The 21,108-nt window shown below is 44.9% G+C and overlaps 1 protein-coding gene across 16 annotated transcripts in view; it reads left to right on the forward strand.

Annotated features, from left to right (window-relative positions):
* LOC109909394 (pleckstrin homology-like domain family B member 1) overlaps nt 1-21,108 on the forward strand; it is a 96,819-nt gene that overhangs the window by 64,128 nt on the left and 11,583 nt on the right. For 6 of the 16 annotated variants that reach the window (XM_031795843.1, XM_031795847.1, XM_031795849.1 and 3 more), the window contains 7 exons: nt 7,792-8,052; nt 8,745-8,891; nt 9,133-9,270; nt 14,245-14,373; nt 16,759-16,914; nt 17,209-17,319; nt 17,866-17,955. In XM_031795843.1, coding sequence (XP_031651703.1) covers nt 7,792-8,052; nt 8,745-8,891; nt 9,133-9,270; nt 14,245-14,373; nt 16,759-16,914; nt 17,209-17,319; nt 17,866-17,955 — 1,032 coding nt within the window. Of the gene's footprint in view, nt 1-7,791; nt 8,104-8,744; nt 8,892-9,132; nt 9,271-9,806; nt 9,867-14,244; nt 14,374-16,758; nt 16,915-17,208; nt 17,320-17,865; nt 17,956-18,960; nt 19,087-20,008; nt 20,129-21,108 lie in introns of all 16 variants that reach the window. The other 10 variants (XM_031795845.1, XM_031795846.1, XM_031795852.1 and 7 more) reach the window with 6 other exon arrangements.

The following is a 21,108-nucleotide window of genomic DNA, read 5'->3' on the forward strand; positions in this document are numbered from 1 at the left end:
GCACACAGAGCGGGACAGAACAGGGACCAGCAGGGGTGTGTGTTCCTGCGTGTGCTGAAGTTGGTGGGTGTGTTTTTGTTCAGGGCTTTTTACGGTTTGAAACCGTTTTTAGACTTTGGAGATTTGCGCAACATGCACAGCTAGATTACATGTGTATTAGTAGAAGCAGCGTTTTACATTAGGCCTGATCTCCAAGTCTGTATTGTTGAATTAACAATGGTTGTGCTAAAATGATCTTACTTGAGTTGATTCAATTCTCCCAGAGAAACATACCATGAAACTCTTACGCTTCCTTTCAAAGGGCATCCTATTCACTCACTGTCAAACACCGTCAGCTTCAAGACACCTGCGTCTGTCACTGAGAGATTGTCTTGACTCTAGAGTCGTGTTCATTAGGAACCAAACAGACTGAAACGGGGGAATAATTTCCATTGTAAGGAAACCAATATGTGATTTTGTTATTTGAGTGAAATGACCCTTTTAATGAACACAACCTAGGCCACAGTGAACTCCAACCTGAGGGTGTAAATGCTTGGAGGTCAGGGGTCATTCTTCTGCTGTGTAGCTGTGAGGTCTGAGTTTAGCTAGTCGACATCCTGCCGTGCCAGTGGGTTCTGTCTTCTCAGACAGACCCAGCTGAGAGAGGGAGGAAGAGAGCGCGAGAGAGAGACCGTATGTTAGTTCAACCTCACCTGGCCAAACCTGGTCTTATGAAGATCATATAAAGCATGCTGCAGTATCAGAAGAGCTGTTCTAGTTGTATGGTGGGGTAGACTTGGTGCTTCCATGGACTCCTGTAGTGCATTGTTTTGCCGTTTAGATGTTGTGGAGTGGATGTCGGCACAACACACATTTGCTGCCCTATAGAACTAGCCTATAGGCTAGCACATATCTATTTGTAAAGCTTATGCAGTACCCAGGGGTTGGAAAGGTTTGTCAAGCTAGTTAGCTTCTAAAATGGCACCCTATTTTACCCTATGGGACCTGGTCAAAAGTAGTGTGCTACAGAATATAGGGAATGGGGTACCATTTGGGACAGACACCAGCACAACATGCTGCTGGAGGGCTAGTCTTCCATGTGGCTGTTTGAAGCTGCCGCTCCAATTAGGGCTCAGTGTAGATGAAGGGGAGGAGACAGGTTAAAGATCATGGATTGTGTGTGTGTTGCCATTCAGAGGGTGAATGGGCAAGACAAAATAATGAAGTGCCTTTGAACAGGGGTTGCGCTCAACAGATTCCCGTGTGTATCAACAATGGTCCACCATCCAAAGGACATCCAGCCAACTTGACACAACTGTGGGAAGCATTGGAGTCAACATGGGCCAGCATCACTGTGGAACGCTTTGACACCTTGTAGAGTCTATGCACTGACACATTGAGGCTGTTGAGGGTGGAGTTTTAACTCAATATTAGGAAGGTGTTTTGTACACTCTGTGTAATTTGACCATGCCATCAGAAAAGGCGTCATAATGACGTCATTGTAACTAGTTTGCTCACTGGGAAAAGGATGCAGAAGTGCATAGCAAGAAGGACAGAAGACGGAGAGAGAGAGAAAGAGGAACAGAAATCAAGTAGAAAGAAGAGCGAGAGACTGACACATCACTGATTCACATTGGAAAGAAGGCAAAAATGAGGAAGAGATGCTTGGATTCAAAGAATAGGCCTAGTCGTTTTAATTGTTAGGGAGAGTGGCACGGTGGGAAAGATACTGACTTACTCAAAGGAAGAGGATGTTGCGAGAGTGAGGTAAAGACCGAGTCCCGGTGCTCGGGGAATGCCTGGAAATAGCTGGCTAGAAATGAGTGTGCCGGAATGTCCCAACGAGGAGCATCAATCACTTTCTGTAAGATGCCTAATCCATGCCATTTATCCTCACTCCAGACTCTTTTCCAGATCTCTCACATGCCAAGCAATTACCCTGACATTTTGCTGCAGCGTTATCTCCTTTGACTGACTTAACTGTACACTTCATTTACTTGTTTAGTCACTTCCACTCGGTTAGCTTAACAGGCTAAATACATTCTGCTAATATGATAAGGAAAGCTAATGATGCATAGAGCGCTTGCTGCGAGTTTGTGTTGTGCGGTCACAATTTGACCAATTGTAAATGGCGGTGGGAGGAAGAATGACTCCGTAAACATAGCAGAACAACATGAAATATCCAGGAATGAGTCATGGCTAATTGGAACGTTGGTGGAAAGAACTGCCTTCTCCTGAATTGCAACCAGTTTGACTATAGAGCAGTACTGTCAACCTGGAACTAGGCTTTTCTGGGTCTGTGGGTTCAAATCCCAGGTTGGCCATAGTAGGGATGGACCCTGCTATGGGTCAGTATTTCACTTCTCATAAAGTATTTTCCTATGGAGCAGACAGACTCTGGATGTGGCTTAGGCTTGTGGCTGAGCTTATTCCTTGAGTCACGCTTTAGCAGATAAGGAAAGAGGCCCATATGGAATAAGTCTCTAGTTTGGCTGGGAAATCCAGTCCGTGTTCCTCCTATTAGCAAGCTGGACCTGCTACTACCGCACAACGCAACCTCAACGCTGAGGCAACATCGAATTAAACTCTATCTGAATAGGTCGGAAATGAGAACATGCAGTATGTACACTAGGTAGGAATGTGAGTCAGAGGCTTGTTTATTGAGGGCACTAAAGGTCTTTCATTGTCAGCCCAACACCTCCCTGTGTACACAGGTCTGGAGACAGTGGAAGGGTTTGAGGGTGGGACTCTGTAGAAGGGTTGTGTTTGTTCATCTGTCTCAAGGAGAGAGACTTGGATTTGTTTGAGTGTGATTTCAATGAGCCTCACTGACCTCCTAGAGCTGTGCCTTTTCACATGTCCACAATGAGAGTAAGTAGCCCACTTGGATTTGCCGACTTTTATTTGCTGTACTGTAGATAATCAAATTGAATTTTCATTGGTTGATTTCATAATTGATAGTTGTTTTTAAACTCTTGAACATGGTGAACTTTATACAACTAAATAAACAACTTAGATATGAGGGAGTCTAATTGAATAATCGAAATCTATAACAGAATCTTTGAAATCGGTTGACCAGTTGTCTCTATTCAGATTTATGTAGCTTTTAACCCGTTTCTGATTATTCTCACCGCTTATACTATATAAAGCGTTGCAGACGTTGTTTAGTATTAGGTCTGTGGCCTACATATACTGAGAAAATATATACAGAGTAATATATTAATGCGCTATTAGTGCGTCTTGAACAATTCTGGGATCTTTTATTTCAGCTCATGAAACAGGGGACCGGCACTCTACATGTTGAATTTATATTTTTGTTCAGTGTATATTTGACCTACATAGTGTTGTATGGATGCTGGTTGTGGAACTCAAGGAAACTCTTGGAATTCTGTGTGTCACATAATGAGTGTCAATGCACTAGACTAGTGGGAGCTAGACCATAAACAGCCATGTGTTTAATAGACCGTGGATTGGAAGCCATATGCTACAGTATACTGTGATTGGAACCAGTCAGTAACTTAGACCTACAGGGATCGGAAGCTGCAGGATCAGAGTGAGACTCCGTGTGGGCCAACTTGGAGATCCACACTCCGTGTGGGCCAACTGAGTCGCCCTCGCCTCCTCTCCACGGGTTCCGACTATGCCACCAGGTCTTTGTATCATGTGCATTAAAGGTTCTAGGAAATCTCTAGTAACACCTTGCCTCAGTCATGCCTTTACCCCGGGGGAGCCAGTTAATGACATCTACGGAGACCGTTTGAAGCTCATAAACTGAGGGAATTTATATTTTTTTAAGGTTGCACTATGCAGAAATTGCTCTGCCGTTTTCTGGTTGCTAAAATGTTAGTTTGCCTAATTTCAATTTGTGACAAAATAAGCTAGTATAGTGTAGAGAATCATTGTACCATCTAAACCGCTGTTAGATGTATTTTCCATAACCAAAAATATTGTTTCAGCTGAGGTACAAAACCGAAAGTATAAGACGCATAAACAAAACTTAATAACGTGAAGCATAGAAATGGCTCAAAACAAGAGGGGACTTCATGCTCAAAGAAGAGTAGAGGTGCTGAAACTGCATTAGAAGGTGAGGTGCTGAAACGGTGCATTAGAGGTGAGGTGCTGAAACTGCATTAGAGGTGAGGTGCTGAAACTGCATTAGAGGTGAGGTGCTGAAACGGTGCATTAGAGGTGAGGTGCTGAAACGGTGCATTAGAGGTGAGGTGCTGAAACGGTGCATTAGAGATGAGGTGCTGAAACGGTGCATTAGAGGTGAGGTGCTGAAACTGCATTAGAGGTGAGGTGCTGAAACGGTGCATTAGAGGTGAGGTGCTGAAACGGTGCATTAGAAGTCGGGGTGCTGAAACGGTGCATTAGAAGTCGGGGTGCTGAAACGGTGCATTAGAGGTGAGGTGCTGAAACGGTGCATTAGAAGTCGGGGTGCTGAAACGGTGCATTAGAAGTCGGGGTGCTGAAACGGTGCATTAGAAGTCGGGGTGCTGAAACGGTGCATTAGAAGTCGGGGTGCTGAAACGGTGCATTAGAAGTCGGGGTGCTCCACCATTAAAGCTATTTTTAGGAACTAGCTCTGCTTGCAAAAAACGTACTAGCAATTTGCTGGAGAAAGCAAAGTCCTGGCAACCAGTCACTGAACATAAGATCAGAATATCCCATAATGTGCAGGTTGCAACACTGTCATGCTGATTTATGTACAGATAAACACCATGGTTTTTATTTATTTTTATTTAGCTAGGCAAGTCAGTTAAGAACAAATTCTTTATTTACATTCAAGGCCTAGGAACAGTGGGTTCAAGGGCAGAACGACAGATTTTTACCTTGTCAGCTCTGGGATTCGATCTAGGAACCTTTCGGTTACTAGTCCAATGCTCTAACCACTAGGATACCCGCCGCCCCCAAGCTATTACAGCAACATAAATCTGTCTAGGCTCTTTGAACCTAGCCAGACAGTAGGCCTACTATGTTCAGTCTGGTGGAATGACACAGCGATTATGTTGACTGTCGCTTAACTTCTAACAGTATCAAAGAGACAGTCTGCAAAAAGTAAACATGCCCGAAGTGAGGTGGTAGGAATAGAGAGAACATACAGTATACTTTCTCTGCAGACCTGGGTTCAAATAGTATTTTCTTCCAAGTATTTAAGCAGCACTGTCTGGCAATGGTATAGTCCCAAAAGTGCAAACCTGCCGGTATGGCACTCCAGGCAGGGTCGATCAAATGCTCAAAGTATTTGAAAACCAAAACAAATGCTATTTGAACCCAGTTGTGATTCTCTATAGCCCAGGGCCTTGCACTACCAGCCAGGTCCTGTTACATGGTATGAGAGAAAAGGAGAAAAGCTGCTGGATTTGTTGTGCCATTCAAACTTTAAAACCCCAGGAATGCCTGCTGTCTGTATACTTTGTCCCTTAGTAGACTACATTCTTAGCAAACAAACAATGCAAGAACAGGAGACGCCACATTTCCTATGTTTGCGTCAGCTGTTGATGTTGTCAGGCCTGCATTTATTAGGCTTAATTCCCTAATCATTGAATCCAGAGAGGGAAGGCACGGTGGCATTTTCAGATGAAAGCCAGTGAGATGTGGGTGTTGTGCATTGCAAATGGAGGCTCCACTGTTGTTGTGCTTCCCCCTCATATCTCTAGTGAACATATTGTAGCCCAGGGCTTGTTCTTCTAACCCTCTGTTAAGTAAAGCTGGCTGGCTCAGATTACAGGTTAAGCTAATGTAGGGTTTGGTGTGTAGAACCCCCATCAGAGGACCCCACTTACCTAAATGACAGGGAATGAGGGCACATCAAACGGGTCTAGAGCCTGCCTCCCCCTACCACCTGACAACATTAGTCATGTACTGCATGTATCCCTAGTTAGTTAGGTGTAACTAGTTTGTTTTGGTTGAGTAATGTTGATCTCATGGAAATAAAAACAGCACCACAAAGTTGATCAAAACGTCTCCTTCGTCTGAAAGTGCAAAACATACCTCATCTGAAGAAAAAAAAATACATTTGTGATTTACATTTTATAATATTATTTGTCTGTGTTTCTGTCCGATCATTGTATTCTACTGATTGCCTAATACCTCTTTCACACTGCTTAGAGCCGAACTGTACTGAGCTGGCCTGGTTACCTTAACTGTGCTGGAATGAATAATGTAAAAAGACAATCCAAGTTCAAGTCAGTACAGTTGGTTGCGACACAATAGAGTGAAAAGGCTACTAGTGTCTCTGTCAGACCAGAGACGCTGCGTCTGCAGCCCGGGGTTAACAGCAGGGGCCAGTTGACCTTTAGGGGTTAGAGTTCACCTCAGATGTCACCTGGTGATTCAGCAGTCCATCACTGCTCAGAGGTGGGCCAGCACAGAGCTTAGAATGTCACCTGTTTCTACAATCACTGTGTTTGTGAGACCCCCTGAGAAGGAGCTCTGGAGATTGGCAAGCTGTTGTTTCAGGGGTGCATGGGCATAGAGGTCAACCGATTATGATTTTTCAACGCCGATACCGATTATTGGATGACCAAAAAAAGCCGATACAGATGAATCGGACGATTTAAGAAAATATTAAAAAAAATAAAAAAAAATGTTAAATAATAATATTTTTTTACATGTATTTATTTGTAATAATGACAATTACAACAATACTGAATGAACACTTATTTTAACTTAATATCATACATAAATGAAATCAATTTAGCCTCAAATAAATAATGAAACGAGTTCAATTTGGTTTAAATAATGCAAAAACAAAGTGTTGGAGAAGAAAGTAAAAGTGCAATATGTGCCATGTAAGAAAGCTAACGTTTAAGTTCCTTGCTCAGAACATGAGAACATATGAAAGCTGGTGGTTCCTTTTAACATGAGTCTTCAATATTCCCAGGTAAGAAGTTTTAGGTTGTAGTTATTATAGGACTATTTCACTCTCTACGATTTGTATTTCATATACCTTTGACTATTCCGTTATTTTATTCCGTTATTTTACCAGGTAAGTTGACTGAGAACACGTTCTCATTTGCAGCAACGACCTGGGGAATAGTTACAGGGGAGAGGAGGGGGATGAATGAGCCAATTGTAAACTGGGGATTATTAGGTGACCGTGATGGTTTGAGGGCCAGATTGGGAATTTAGCCAGGACACCAGGGTTAACACCCCTACTCTTACAATAAGTGCCATGGGATCTTTAATGACCTTAGAGAGTCAGGACATCCATTTAACGTCAGAAAGACGGCACCCTACACAGGGCAGTGTCCCCAATCACTGTCCTGGGGCATTGGGATATTATTATTTTTTAGACCAGAGGAAAGACATGTCTGCTCATTGGGATCAAGACATGGTCGTAGGATAGTACCTACTGTTAAACTGCTAACTTCCATTGCCTTCGATTTGGGTTTTTCCCTGACCACGTGACCTGGCTCTTGGCGTCAGCTATAGACAATGACACATTAACTATGAACACACCAACATCCACAGACATGTCGGTTAATGGAGTTTTGTTATGTTTGGTAGGAGTGTGCTCTGTACTTCATATTAGACAGGCTTGGTCTGGCCTAACCATGGCTGGAGCTAGATCTGTCCCTGATAAGACCTGGTTCCTCCACACAGGAAAGATGCCATCACTGAGGGGGAAGGTGGGTTCTGGGGAAGGGTCCTTTTAATCTCCACCCACCTCTGAATTGCTCACTTCCAGATTGGCATCAGTGGCAGCCACACACACAGGAAATGAGATTTGGGGCGAGGAGGAGGACATATTTGCCTTTGCAGCAGAGGCTGGATGTAATCAGTTCCTCTGCTTCTGTCTGTCCACAGGAGAGGCAGAGGCTAGAGACCATCCTGAACCTGTGCGCCGAGTACAACAAGGGCGACGGGCCCTTTGGGGGCGAGGCAGAGGGGAGGATGGGCTTCCCTGGGGGCCTGGGACCGGTGGAGGGGGCGGCCAGGAGACCCTCTATGGACAGCTTGGCAGGGTCCAGCTCGCTGCATCGTAGCATGGCCCAGAGACAGCAGAGGGAGAGCGACGAGGAGAACCTCAAGGAGGAGTGCAGCAGTACAGAGAGCACCCATCAGGAGGTGAGGACGCCACTTCCTCCACAGGCCCTCCACAATGGAGACCGATACCAGGTCAGACGTAGGGCCGTCTATTATCACTTTCATCATTTCTACTACTTACTATGGGAACTACAGGCATGACATACTAGTACTTACTATGACAACTACAGGCATGACATACTAGTACTTACTATGACAACTACATGCATGCCGTTGATATAACAGCATGAAAGCACTTACTGCATGCATTGAAAGTGGAAATTGTTAGACATGGCCTGACCTAGACATGGCCTGACCTAGACATGGCCTGACCTAGACATGGCCTGACCTAGACATGGCCTGACCTAGACATGGCCTGACCTAGACATGGCCTGGCCTAGACATGGCCTGGCCTAGACATGGCCTGGCCTAGACATGGCCTGGCCTAGACATGGCCTGGCCTAGACATGGCCTGGCCTAGACATGGCCTGACCAAGAATTCTGAAACGATTGATGGTCAAAATGACACAGCATGAAGATAATGACATTTGTTTGCCAAGCAACAGTGTTTTACATGGAGACATGTGATGTGTATAGTCCCTCCCTAATGTGTGGATCAGTGTGTGTGTGTGCATGCAACATAGTCTGAAACAGTTAACTACTGCACATGGGCCATGCTCTTTGCACTTATATGCAACAATGTGCCTGCCTCTTCTGTCTCTCTCCCCCTTCAGCATGAGGAGCAGTCTGTTTCTGGCAGCGTGGAGCGGACAGAGCTGGGTTACCTGGAGGACGAGAGGGTCAGAGTGCTGGCCCGAGTCGACGAGCTCAAATCACGAATAACAGAGCTGGAGCAACAGCTACAGGAGTCCAAGCAGGAGGTAAGAAAGTCCATCAGTTCAATTTCCAGATAGTAGGCTACTTCTAATATAAGGAATGATATGTGGGGAAGATAAAATTAAACTGTTGTGTGTGTGCTTCATGCATGTTTAGTGACACAAACAAGCAGAAAGTGATAGAATGTCACACGCACCGCTAGGCTGTGATTGGTCTGCTGTCTGTGGGGAAGCTATGTGATTGGAGCAGGGGGGCTCATGTGTGACGGGTGTGTCCCGTTCCCAGGCAGAGATGGAGCGGGCCCTGCTGCAGGGGGAGAGGCAGGCAGAACTGGACCAGGTAGAGGCAGAGACTGAGATCATCGGACAGCTGCAACACAAGCTCAACGAGCTGGAGAACGCCATCCAGAGGGAGAAAGACAAGGTCGGACCCTGGGGGAAAACACACACACCAAGCATACTGTCCTGTACACATTAAGCAGTCTTACCACCTGCAGATTAGTTCTTGCTCAACTTATAAACTTCTCATTCCAATGTTACGGTGTTGTATTTTAATGGAGAAAACCAATAGAAAAAGTGTTTTTGTTAGTGAGCTGTTTTTGCACTCTGAGACAGTCCTTATTGGAAAGACGGTGGGTATCCAGACAGGGAGGTGAGATTTTCACTTGATCTCAACATTGTGTTTAAACACAACAGACACAACCCAACCCGCTTTTCCCTGCGCTGGACTGTCTGTTATAGGGCCTGTTCAGGAGGATGGAACGTTACAGAACATTCACATAGAAATGTATCCTGTAGAACAGATATACGATCTTCTGACGGATAGAAAGGGGATTCATGACAGTTCTGTTCATGATATTTCTATCTGCAGCGTTCCGAACGTTTCACATCACTGAATATACATCTTCTAAGCCTCAAAGGGACTGAACAGCCTTTCTGGTCTCTTGTCATTCCTTAAAGGCATTGCCAAATCCTGGATGGCCTCCCAAGACTGTATCTAGTTGGTTTTGCCATCCCAAGGTACAGCCATAGCACTCGCTCTTCAACCCCTCCCCCCCCAGCGAGGAAGAATGCTCCAACCTTTCACCTGTTATATGCATTGATGTTTTACCTTAGAAGAGCTGTGGATGATGGTGCTTAGACATAAGTATGGGTGTTTTTTCTGTCTTTTTTCCCTTTATTTTCCCTTGGTGGTTTCTCTCTCCCCAGGGCTTTTCTTCTTCTGCAGCTCCACTAACCAGCCTCCATTAACTTCTAATCCTCTCACTGCTTCACTCAGCAACCTTCTCTCCTCCCCCACTGTCAGCCTGAAATCCATGTAGGTTATTAGCACTTGTCTTAAATGTCTCTCAAATGGCACCCTATTCCCTATATAGTGCACTACTTTTGACCAGGACTCATAGGGCTCTGTAGGGAATAGGGTGCCATTTGGGACATAGGTATGAATCGGTCCTTTGGGTTTCTACTTGGCTGAAGCTGGGACTGGATGCTAGTGGGTATGAGTGGCTGGCTACTAAAAGTATATCTGTCCACCACATAGTTTACAACATTACAGAGGGTCTCTATTTGAAGGCTTTACACAACTCTGTTGTTTCAGCTAGTCATATCACTCCACTCGTATAGGCTTTATGTAGACACACTTAAACTGACAACCTGAAATGGGGGATTTTCTTGGCTTTCCTTAAGGTTCTTTTAAATCTTGTGATTTGTATATTACTGACCATTTCGGAGAGTGTCCTGCTTCCTGTGTCCAAGTTAGACCGTCAGGGTCTCACGGTTCTGTCTCAGCTACAAATTAAAACAAAAGCTTCAACTAGGAAAACGACCTGTATTGTATTGTCGCCTTCTCTACTTTTATTGCCATTGGTCACAGACAGAGGTGGAGCCAGAGCAGGGTGACAGTTAGGCAGATTCGCAGATTCGCCAAAACATCCTGTGGCGGACTGCAATAGCATCGAATAGTCCCCGTGATATGCAACTGTTCAGGGAAGTCCGGAACCAATACACGCAGTCAGTCAGGAAAGCTAAGGCCAGCTTCTTCAGGCAGAAGTTTGCATCCTGTAGCTCCAACTCCAAAAAGTTCTGGGACACTGTGAAGTCCATGGAGAACAAGAGCACCTCCTCCCAGCTGCCCACTGCACTGAGGCTAGGTAACACGGTCACCACTGATAAATCCATGATTATCGAAAACTTCAATAAGCATTTCTCAACGGCTGGCCATGCCTTCCGCCTGGCTACTTCAACCTCGGCCAACAGCTCCGCCCCCCCCGCAGCTCCTCGCCCAAGCCTCTCCAGGTTCTCCTTTACCCAAATCCAGATAGCAGATGTTCTGAAAGAGCTGCAAAACCTGGACCCGTACAAATCAGCTGGGCTTGACAATCTGGACCCTCTATTTCTGAAACTATCTGCCACCATTGTCGCAACCCCTATTACCAGCCTGTTCAACCTCTCTTTCATCTCGTCTGAGATCCCCAAGGATTGGAAAGCTGCCGCAGTCATCCCCCTCTTCAAAGGGGGAGACACCCTGGACCCAAACTGTTACAGACCTATATCCATCCTGCCCTGCCTATCTAAGGTCTTCGAAAGCCAAGTCAACAAACAGGTCACTGACCATCTCGAATCCCACCGTACCTTCTCCGCTGTGCAATCTGGTTTCCGAGCCGGTCATGGGTGCACCTCAGCCACACTCAAGGTACTAAACGACATCATAACCGCCATCGATAAAAGACAGTACTGTGCAGCCGTCTTCATCGACCTCGCCAAGGCTTTCGACTCTGTCAATCACCATATTCTTATCGGCAGACTCAGTAGCCTCGGTTTTTCGGATGACTGCCTTGCCTGGTTCACCAATTACTTTGCAGACAGAGTTCAGTGTGTCAAATCGGAGGGCATGCTGTCTGGTCCTCTGGCAGTCTCTATGGGGGTGCCACAGGGTTCAATTCTCGGGCCGACTCTTTTCTCTGTGTATATCAATGATGTTGCTCTTGCTGCGGGCGATTCCCTGATCCACCTCTACGCAGACGACACCATTCTATATACTTTCGGCCCGTCTTTGGACACTGTGCTATCTAACCTCCAAACAAGCTTCAATGCCATACAACACTCCTTCCGTGGCCTCCAACTGCTCTTAAACGCTAGTAAAACCAAATGCATGCTTTTCAACCGGTCGCTGCCTGCACCTGCATGCCCGACTAGCATCACCACCCTGGATGGTTCCGACATAGAATATGTGGACGTCTATAAGTACCTAGGTGTCTGGCTAGACTGCAAACTCTCCTTCCAGACTCATATCAAACATCTCCAATCGAAAATCAAATCAAGAGTCGGCTTTCTATTCCGCAACAAAGCCTCCTTCACTCAAGCCGCCAAGCTTACCCTAGTAAAACTGACTATCCTACCGATCCTCGACTTCGGCGATGTCATCTACAAAATGGCTTCCAACACTCTACTCAGCAAACTGGATGCAGTCTATCACAGTGCCATCCGTTTTGTCACTAAAGCACCTTATACTACCCACCACTGCGACTTGTATGCTCTAGTCGGCTGGCCCTCGCTACATATTCGTCGCCAGACCCACTGGCTCCAGGTCATCTACAAGTCTATGCTAGGTAAAGCTCCGCCTTATCTCAGCTCACTGGTCACGATGGCAACACCCATCCGTAGCACGCGCTCCAGCAGGTGTATCTCACTGATCATCCCTAAAGCCAACACCTCATTTGGCCGCCTTTCGTTCCAGTACTCTGCTGCCTGTGACTGGAACGAATTGCAAAAATCGCTGAAGTTGGAGACTTTCATCTCCCTCACCAACTTCAAACATCAGCTATCTGAGCAGCTAACCGATCGCTGCAGCTGTACATAGTCTATTGGTAAATAGCCCACCCTTTTCACCTACCTCATCCCCGTACTGTTTTTATTTATTTACTTTTCTGCTCTTCTGCACACCAATATCTCTACCTGTACATGACCATCTGATCTTTTATCACTCCAGTGTTAATCTGCAAAATTGTAATTATTTGCCTACCTCCTCATGCCTTTTGCACACATTGTATATAGACCCCCCCTTCGTTTTCTACTGTGTTATTGACTTGTTAATTGTTTACTCCATGTGTAACTCTTTGTTGTATGCTCACACTGCTATGCTTTATCTTGGCCAGGTCGCAGTTGCAAATGAGAACTTGTTCTCAACTAGCCTACCTGGTTAAATAAAGGTGAAATAAATAAAAAATAAATAAAAAAGATTGGAGAAAAGGAGTGCCACTCCAACCCCAAAGCACTGCCCACACCCCTCTCCCACCCAGTGACTTTAGAGAATGCAGTAATGATAAAAAAGATTCTGCAGAACATTTCCCTCTCTCTCCTGCATGGTCTAGTCTACTGGCTATACAGTGGTGGCCCTCTAGAGGTAGTTTACAAGGCGCTTTCACTACAATCAGACCCAAACTCTGTCTCTCCTTATTCCACACATCCTCTCTTCTTCTCAAAACATGTTGGAGGAAAATATCCAAGGTTTTTCCATTTTGACCATCCATTGCGTTTCGAAGGAGGCGAGGAGAGCCGACGCGGGGAGCCTATTGCGAGCTTCTATTCCCTCCAGGGGTTTTGATATCACAGCCTGGGTGTCAGTAGGGCAGTGGTGTAGAGCACTAGAGTTACCCATGCTGACACCGCCTGCACTCAAATGCAATAACAACAAAGACCATTCAGGCAATGCCTACATCCAGTTCTAAACCTGTTCAAAACTAACTGGACTGGCCTAAAGTATTCATACCAAATGAGAATCTGGATGGGCTAATAATAATAATAATAATAATAATAATCATCATCATTTTAAAGCCATATGAAAATCTCTTCAGAAAAAAGTCGCCACCCAAAATAGAGCAATCTGACGTGAAAAAACAGCTGAGCCAAAACAAATACACTTCCCATTTCATGTTTGATGAAATAGCAACATCTCCTTTTCAATCGCAGACCAGTGTTTTCATGAGCATCGAACCCTGCAACTTAGAAATGTCTGTGAACAAGAAGTCTGTTCAGACCTGTTTGAGGCATGGGACATGTTTTATTAGGCACCGAATGGTGGGGTAAACTGACTTAAACAAGGAGGACATTTTTGCTTTCTATTGCAAAACATTTTTAAAGGTTTTCAGCGTTGTGCCCTAATGAACATGGCCCTGCAGTCCAGCACTTTTAAAGCTAGTCACTGAGGGATTGATTTCACAGTATTATAAACTCCATAGATGCCCCATGTCACTTTTGGCTTATCCACTGTTGTGACCTCTAACATCGGAAGCTTTTTGCATGGCGTGGATTTGAGCAGGTGTGCTTTTTTTGCTTTCTCTCTGTTGTCCCCCACTTCATCTCCTCCCTCCCACCCCGGAACGGTGTGTTCTCTTTCTAGGAGAGGGCAAATGTTGACGCAGAGCGCCGAGACCTGGCGAGCCTCCAGGAGGGTTACAGTGAGCTGAAGAACCAGCTTCATAACTGCCCCGAGTCACTGAGGGAGCAGTTACAGGAACAGCTCAAAAGGGTCAGTCGTCAATCCACCACCAAGACCATCAGCTCAACCACCCCTGAGACCCACCACCAGAGACAGCAAGCGTACCACACCCCCACCCACTCTCTCCACCCTTGTCTCGGAGCTACACCTATCCACCATTTATCAAGGGAAATTCCAGCAGCGCCACATCGCTATTAGAGTATATTTACCTCCAGATTATTAAAGGACCCCGTAAGAGAATTACATGTTCAGGAGAAGCTGAAGTTGTGTACTTATGGATTTACAAGTATGTCTACTGAGCTCCTGGATATAGTGCATAGAATGCTGCACTTAACTGTCAAAGATACTGAACTGGAATTCTAATTCTATGATAACTAATGTAAAACATTCCTAACATCCAAGAAGATGACATACCAATTTAGGGTAGGTTTCCTGGACACAGATTAAACCTAGACCTGGACTAAAATGTATGCTCAATGGAGATTCTACATTGAAAGTGCTTTATAGCTCTGGGCTAAGCTTAATCTGTGTACGGGAAACCTGCCCTTAATGATTATGCCAGATGCCAGTCAGTGATTGCTGCATAGTAGGCTACACTATCTTGGTATGATAAGACCTAATACATATCTCCTCAGATAGAGTTACTGGGACCTTTACCCCTTTAGCCCCTTGCCTACGTGCTAATGCCACAAGCTGCTGGAATTTCCCCTCTCTCCGCCACACCTATGTGCTTTGCCTCTGAGCAAACGGGAGGAGTGTCAAAATGGCTTCTGGTGACGTCGGGGCGAGGTGCTGCATTGTGGTGATTTCTGGGTCATGTGCATTGCATGAGTTTCACACAGGAGTGTGTGTTGTCTGTCTGGTTGATACAGTCTCTGAGTCTGGAAGCATCCCTCTCTTCTTGATTTGTGATGGCTTATAACCCCTTAATAACTGCTTACTAATCTATTAATGTCTACACTTACCACCTCCACTTCCTGTCCTACTCTCTTTTCAAATGTTTCCTCTGAATGGAAATGTGTGTTTTGTGTCTGAATAATGTTTCATATCGTCAGCTCTCTGAAAAGTCAATCCAGAGAAAGTGAATCTTGCATTTTGTCAGGCAGTGCAACTATTTATCAGCCAATTACATTTAGCACATTAGCTCTATTCACTTTGCTGTCCTATCCACGTAGAGTAGCATGACACATTGGCTGAGTGACTTGACATGAGGAAAAATGGGGGGAGCACATGGACAAAAATACATGTAAAAATGTTTTCCGTTGCGTGCACTAATGAACACGTCCCAAGTTTGCTGAAGACATCCTTCAGAGGTACGACAGGGGCCCTTGAGTGACCTGCTCTCCAAACACGAGGGTCTGGAGATGTCAGTGTTCCCGACGCCCCGAGCCTTCACTCGTTATCGTCAGTAACGCTCCGATGAACTGACCACAAGGGCAGGCCCTCGTCTTTCCCCCTCCAAAGCATAAGTGGCCCTCTCTCACAAATATGTGTGTGTTTCTTGGGTTTATCGATCTAAAGGGTCAAGACATTCAGTTGGGTTCTCACATTCAAATCAGCTATAAAATGCAGTATAGAAGATAGTACTTAAGTATTACTACAGTAAAAGCACAGTTACCTTTCGTAACATATAGATAGTGGCCCTTTTGGTTTCTCATTTTTGGGATTAGTATTGGTGCAGCAGAGAAGACTGCTTGTCACCAATCAATCAAACTACTGGGCTATAAAATGTTCCAACTTATTAGACTCACATGAGCAGAATGCCTGTAATATTGATAGCTGTGTATACCACATCATTTTCACAAGGGTATGGTGCTTTTGTATTGATGGCATAGTGAAGTACAAACCTAGGACACAATAAAGAGTCTAATAGTAAAGTTAACCCAAGCAACATAATATTCAAGTCTATCAAAGTAGTCATAGTGCTAAACAGAACTCCAGCAATCCTTAGATAGAACCTCCATATGCAGCTTAGTCTGTCTAAAATGACAACGCAGTACTCTTTTGAATCACGTTCTTTCTGTGGCCTACCGCCCCTGGTTGTGCTGGCTTGGCTTGGGCCTTGACCGCCCCGGCTCAGGAGCATGGTCATTGGAGAGAGCCAGGGGGGCGGAGGGGGTGACCTTGTGGGTCTGTCTGTCTGTCTCTTGGGGTTGGTAGTTGTTGGTACTTTAGAACCCTTTTCACACTATTGTGCCAACCACACCAGACTCTGCTGGCTTGGGTATTTTCTCCACACATTGTGCTTTCTAGCACAATTCTAGCATCTATGGCGAATGGATGAATACGTTACCAGGCCAGCCAAATACAGCTTGGCTCGGCTTTGCTTGGTTCAGCAGTGTGAAAACGGTATAGGAGGCTGAGGCCTGGTGTGGTTGTAACCCATTGTGATGGGCTCTGTGTGGGGTTCAACAGGAGGGCGAGACCCTGGAGTCAGAGACAAAACAGTTTGAGGACCTGGAGTTCCAGCAGCTGGAGAGAGAAAGCAGCCTGGAGGAGGAGAGGGAGACCATCAGCCAGCAGCTGCTGCAGGAGAGGGCCGAGTACCACACCAGCGTGGCCAAGAGGAAGGTAATGGACTGGACCACAATGGCTGCTCCTATCTATTCTGGCAACCCTTCATCATATCTGGAGCTGTGAATATGAATGTCTGTCAAGAGAAACTTCCTAATTTCTGACGATGGCCAAATACCTTTCCAGGTTGAGTGTAAATAGTATGATTATTTACGTCAAGAATGGTGTTGGTGGGGATACCTGACAAAGACATGATAGACGATTACTGCTTTGTTTTTGGTGTAGTCTATATTTGTCATCTTGTTGAGTACCCCTTTAGTTCAGCAATAATGCTCTAAACATGTCTTCCAGGACAAGGTGGCAGCTCTGGAAGGCCAGGCCAGTCAGCTGGGACAGCAGGCGTCTCAGGAGTGTGACAGGCTGGCTAAGGACAGGAACCTTACCCTGCAGATTCTCCATAAGGTAACATTACAATACAGTTCATATCTGTCCCAGCAGCCACTCTACAATCTACACATATACAGAAATGACATTGTTGGTTATTACTACGTTTTTTGTCATTGGACTGGTGATTCCCATGAAACCACTTTTGAAAATAACAAATTTGAATCATTATCGCTCTCTGGTCTTGTTTGACAATGTGAGAATCGCACACAAAGGCATTACCACATGCAGGGCAATGTGCCATGCCAGCCACCTCATATTAAGTCAATAAATTAAGAGCTTGTTGGCGGATTTCCCATTTGTTGACATTTCACTTCATACTCGGCACATGTGCTGCCTTGTCCCCGGCTTGTCCTCTGCAGTGGCACATTTTCTAATTTGGTAAAGAAACTATGGCAATCCATAATCAGGACAGTCAGATACTTACATACTTTCAGTAATGTAAGGTACAAGAAGCTGTGTCTTAATACGAGCATACTATAATCAGGGCATAGTGATGGGTGAGGTAAGCTGTCCTTTGGTCTTGTCACAGTCTCATGTGTTTCTGGTGTCTCTGTGTTCCAGGAGAAAGAGAGGCTATCGGCCTTAGAGAAGAGGTACCTCAGCCTTACCGGAGGAAGATCTTTCCCTAAGTGTTCCAGCACCATGAAAGAGGTGAGGGGTGTTTATCTTACCGACTAAGAGGTCACTCCTACATATATCAGTTATCTATCATGACCCAGGCGGATGAACGGACCTCCACTCTGATCACTTGTCTAAAAGCCACACTCCTTAATTTGTGAAAGACCAACAAAGACGACCAAAAAAAATGAACAATGGGAGAAAATGCACTCCTAGATATTTTCATTTGCAAATAGTAGGCTACTAGATTTCTATGATACATCTGTTGTCCTCAATGATTTATTTCCCACGAGTGCAACATTACTTCAAGTACAAAATGACACACTGTGGCTTTAAGAGAAATGTTATGGTTTTCATAGTTGAGGTTGTTTAACTGGTCAATGGGACTTTTTTTAACCTCAGGTGTTGGTCTGGTGTGTGCTTGTTCTACTGCTTGTGTGCCAGAGTAACCGTTTATTTACTGTGTTTAACGCAATGTAGTGTCGGCTTGTGAAGTATGACCTTGTTTTACATTGTGGTCGGATACAGTTGATAACATCAGTCAAACTGGTTTGATCTGATAATTCAGATCCGACTGATGTATTTTTTGGGATTGGAAACATCAGCAATTTGATGGTGGATTGCACATAATATCTCAACTCAGGCCAGCGAGATACAAATCTGGCCTGAATCCTTGGGCTGCGCTGTTTATTCTGAAAACATGAACCAATTAGTCTCGTGCTAAACTCCCATTCGGACATAACCTATCAACCTGCGTTCTCATGCATTTAGAGCAAGTTCATTACATGAGATGCCTATCAGTTTCATTGTTGAATTGGATATAATGGGCTCTTTTAGACCACTGTAAACTAGCCCTATTAAACTGAGTATAACCCTTACAGGGGCACTCATTGTACAGAACACCTATGTTTTTGTGATTGACACTTATTATCCCAGTACTGTATTGACACCTAGTGTAAGTTAGAGGGACACACACCGTAACTGTACACTACAGCAACAGGAGCTGAAACCAGTGTCCCTGACTTCCTATTGAAACAGGAATTGCTCCATATCAGCCAGACTGACCTGTTAGAGGACTCCCACTCCCAGCATCCTCTCTGCCGTCCCGCTGCTTCCTATTTAAGCGCCGCCTCTCAGTTATACCCAGGGGGCAGCCCGACAGAGGTAACCAGACTGTCAGTGTAACTGTTCCTGCATGACACCTGAGCTCACTCAATGTAACCCCCCTATGCACAGTCTGTTCGTCTAAAACTTAACGGCCCACTCTGTGATATTTACAGCTTTATAGGAAACCAAGTTCCGGGGCTGGTGTTTTTAATGTTGTTTTTTCATTAAGGAGTGGGCCTTTCAGAAGTCTGTGAGTTATGTCTTGTTACACCCAAATCACTCCCAGCAAATTGCACCCCACCCCCCATATGTAAAAACACATTCGGTGTGAGGCCCTGGAAGTACAATACTGATTTGAATGCCATCATTGTTTTGTCTTTATGAAATACTTGGTCTGTTGGATGAACTATGGACATTTTAATTGATGTTATCTCTTCAACTTTTAGAATGGGGGAAAAAGCATAAACAACTCTACAACTGGGATGTTAAGATGCTGTGTTTGTGTGAAGGTTTAGCCAGAGGCTCACATGCACAGTGCTTTCTCTCATTGAAGTGTACTACTCTGTTTGGTTTGTGTAGTGCACTTCTTTCTCTCTATTAGCATTTTGCTATCCTTTGAAGATGGGTAGAGCTTGTTGACATCTCTGTTATTGTATTCTTTCACCACGTGTTTTCACTTCTCCAGCTCGATGTGAGCCTTGGGAAATTATAGGGCAGAGAAATGCTGTGTTCTTTGTTTTTTTTCCGTTCATATAGTTGTCATGCTTTTCACACAAGCTTATGTGTTTGTTTTAAAAACACGATAAAACAGCAGCTTGTCCCGGGAAGGTTGTAAAGTGTGTATCTGCACGAGCACATTTTGGATATGGGTGCACATCCGTGTGTGTATGAGTATGCATATTATGAAAAGTATGTGTCATGGAGTGAGCTCATGGCCTCTTGTCCTGTTTGGTTTGCGTTGCTTTGCGTTGGCTCTCAGGAGTACATGAAGCTCTCTGATGTCTATGAGATGTTTGGGAGTGATTGCCATGACACCCAACTCACCACCTCTGCTCAGCACGGCCTCTCGCTCAACCTAGATGCAGCTGTACCCTGCGAGGTACCATTGCCCTCTCTCTCTCTCTCACTACGCCTCTCTCTTTCTCTCCTTATCACTTGCCCTCGGTTTCTGTTTCTCTCTTTCTCTCACTCCATCTTTTCATTCTTTCACCTGTTGCTCCTCTCTCTAGCTGTCCGCTTCTAGGTAGCTTACTGTAGTGTATTGGCTTTCTGCTAAATGGCCCTGTCTTTGATATAATCAGCTCTTCTGCATTACTGAATGAGGATAATGTTACCAGACCTGGATCAACTACATACATTGCATTCGGAAATTATTCAGACTCCTTGATTTTTTTCCACATTTTGTTACGTTACAACCTTATTCTAAAATGGATGAAATAGTTGTTTTCCCTTATCAATGTACACACAATACCCCATAATGACATAGCAAAAACAGGTTTTTTAGAATATATTTTTTTTAATGTATTAAAAATTAAAAATAACATTTACATAAGTATTCAGATCCTTTACTCAGTACTTTGTTGAAGTACCTTTGGCAGCGAGTATAGCCTTGAGTCTTCTTGGGTATGACTCTACAAGCTTGGCACACCTGTATTTGGGGAGTTTCTCCCATTCTTCTCTGAAGATCCTCTCAAGCTCTGTCAGGTTGGATGGGGAGCATCGCTGCACAGCTTTTTGATGTTAGATCGGGTTCATCCGGGCTCTGGCTGGGCCACTCAAAGATATTTAGAGACTTGTCCCGAAGCCAGTCCTGCATCTTCTTGGCTGTGTGCTTAGGGTTGTCTTCCTATTGGAAGATGAACCTTTGCCCCAGTCTGAGGTCCTGAGAGCTCTGGTGCAGGTTTTCATCAAGGATCTCTCTGTACTTTGATCCGTTCATATTTCCCTCGATCCTGACTCGTCTCCCAAAAATGTCAAAAAACCTGTTTTCGCTTTGTCATCAATTTTAGAATAGGGCTGTAACGTAATAAAATGTGGAAAAAGGGAAGTGGTCTGAACACTTTCCGAATGCACTGGATG

The sequence above is a fragment of the Oncorhynchus kisutch genome, linkage group LG18, assembly GCF_002021735.2.
Source record: "Oncorhynchus kisutch isolate 150728-3 linkage group LG18, Okis_V2, whole genome shotgun sequence".
NCBI classification, from domain to species: Eukaryota; Metazoa; Chordata; class Actinopteri; order Salmoniformes; family Salmonidae; genus Oncorhynchus; species Oncorhynchus kisutch.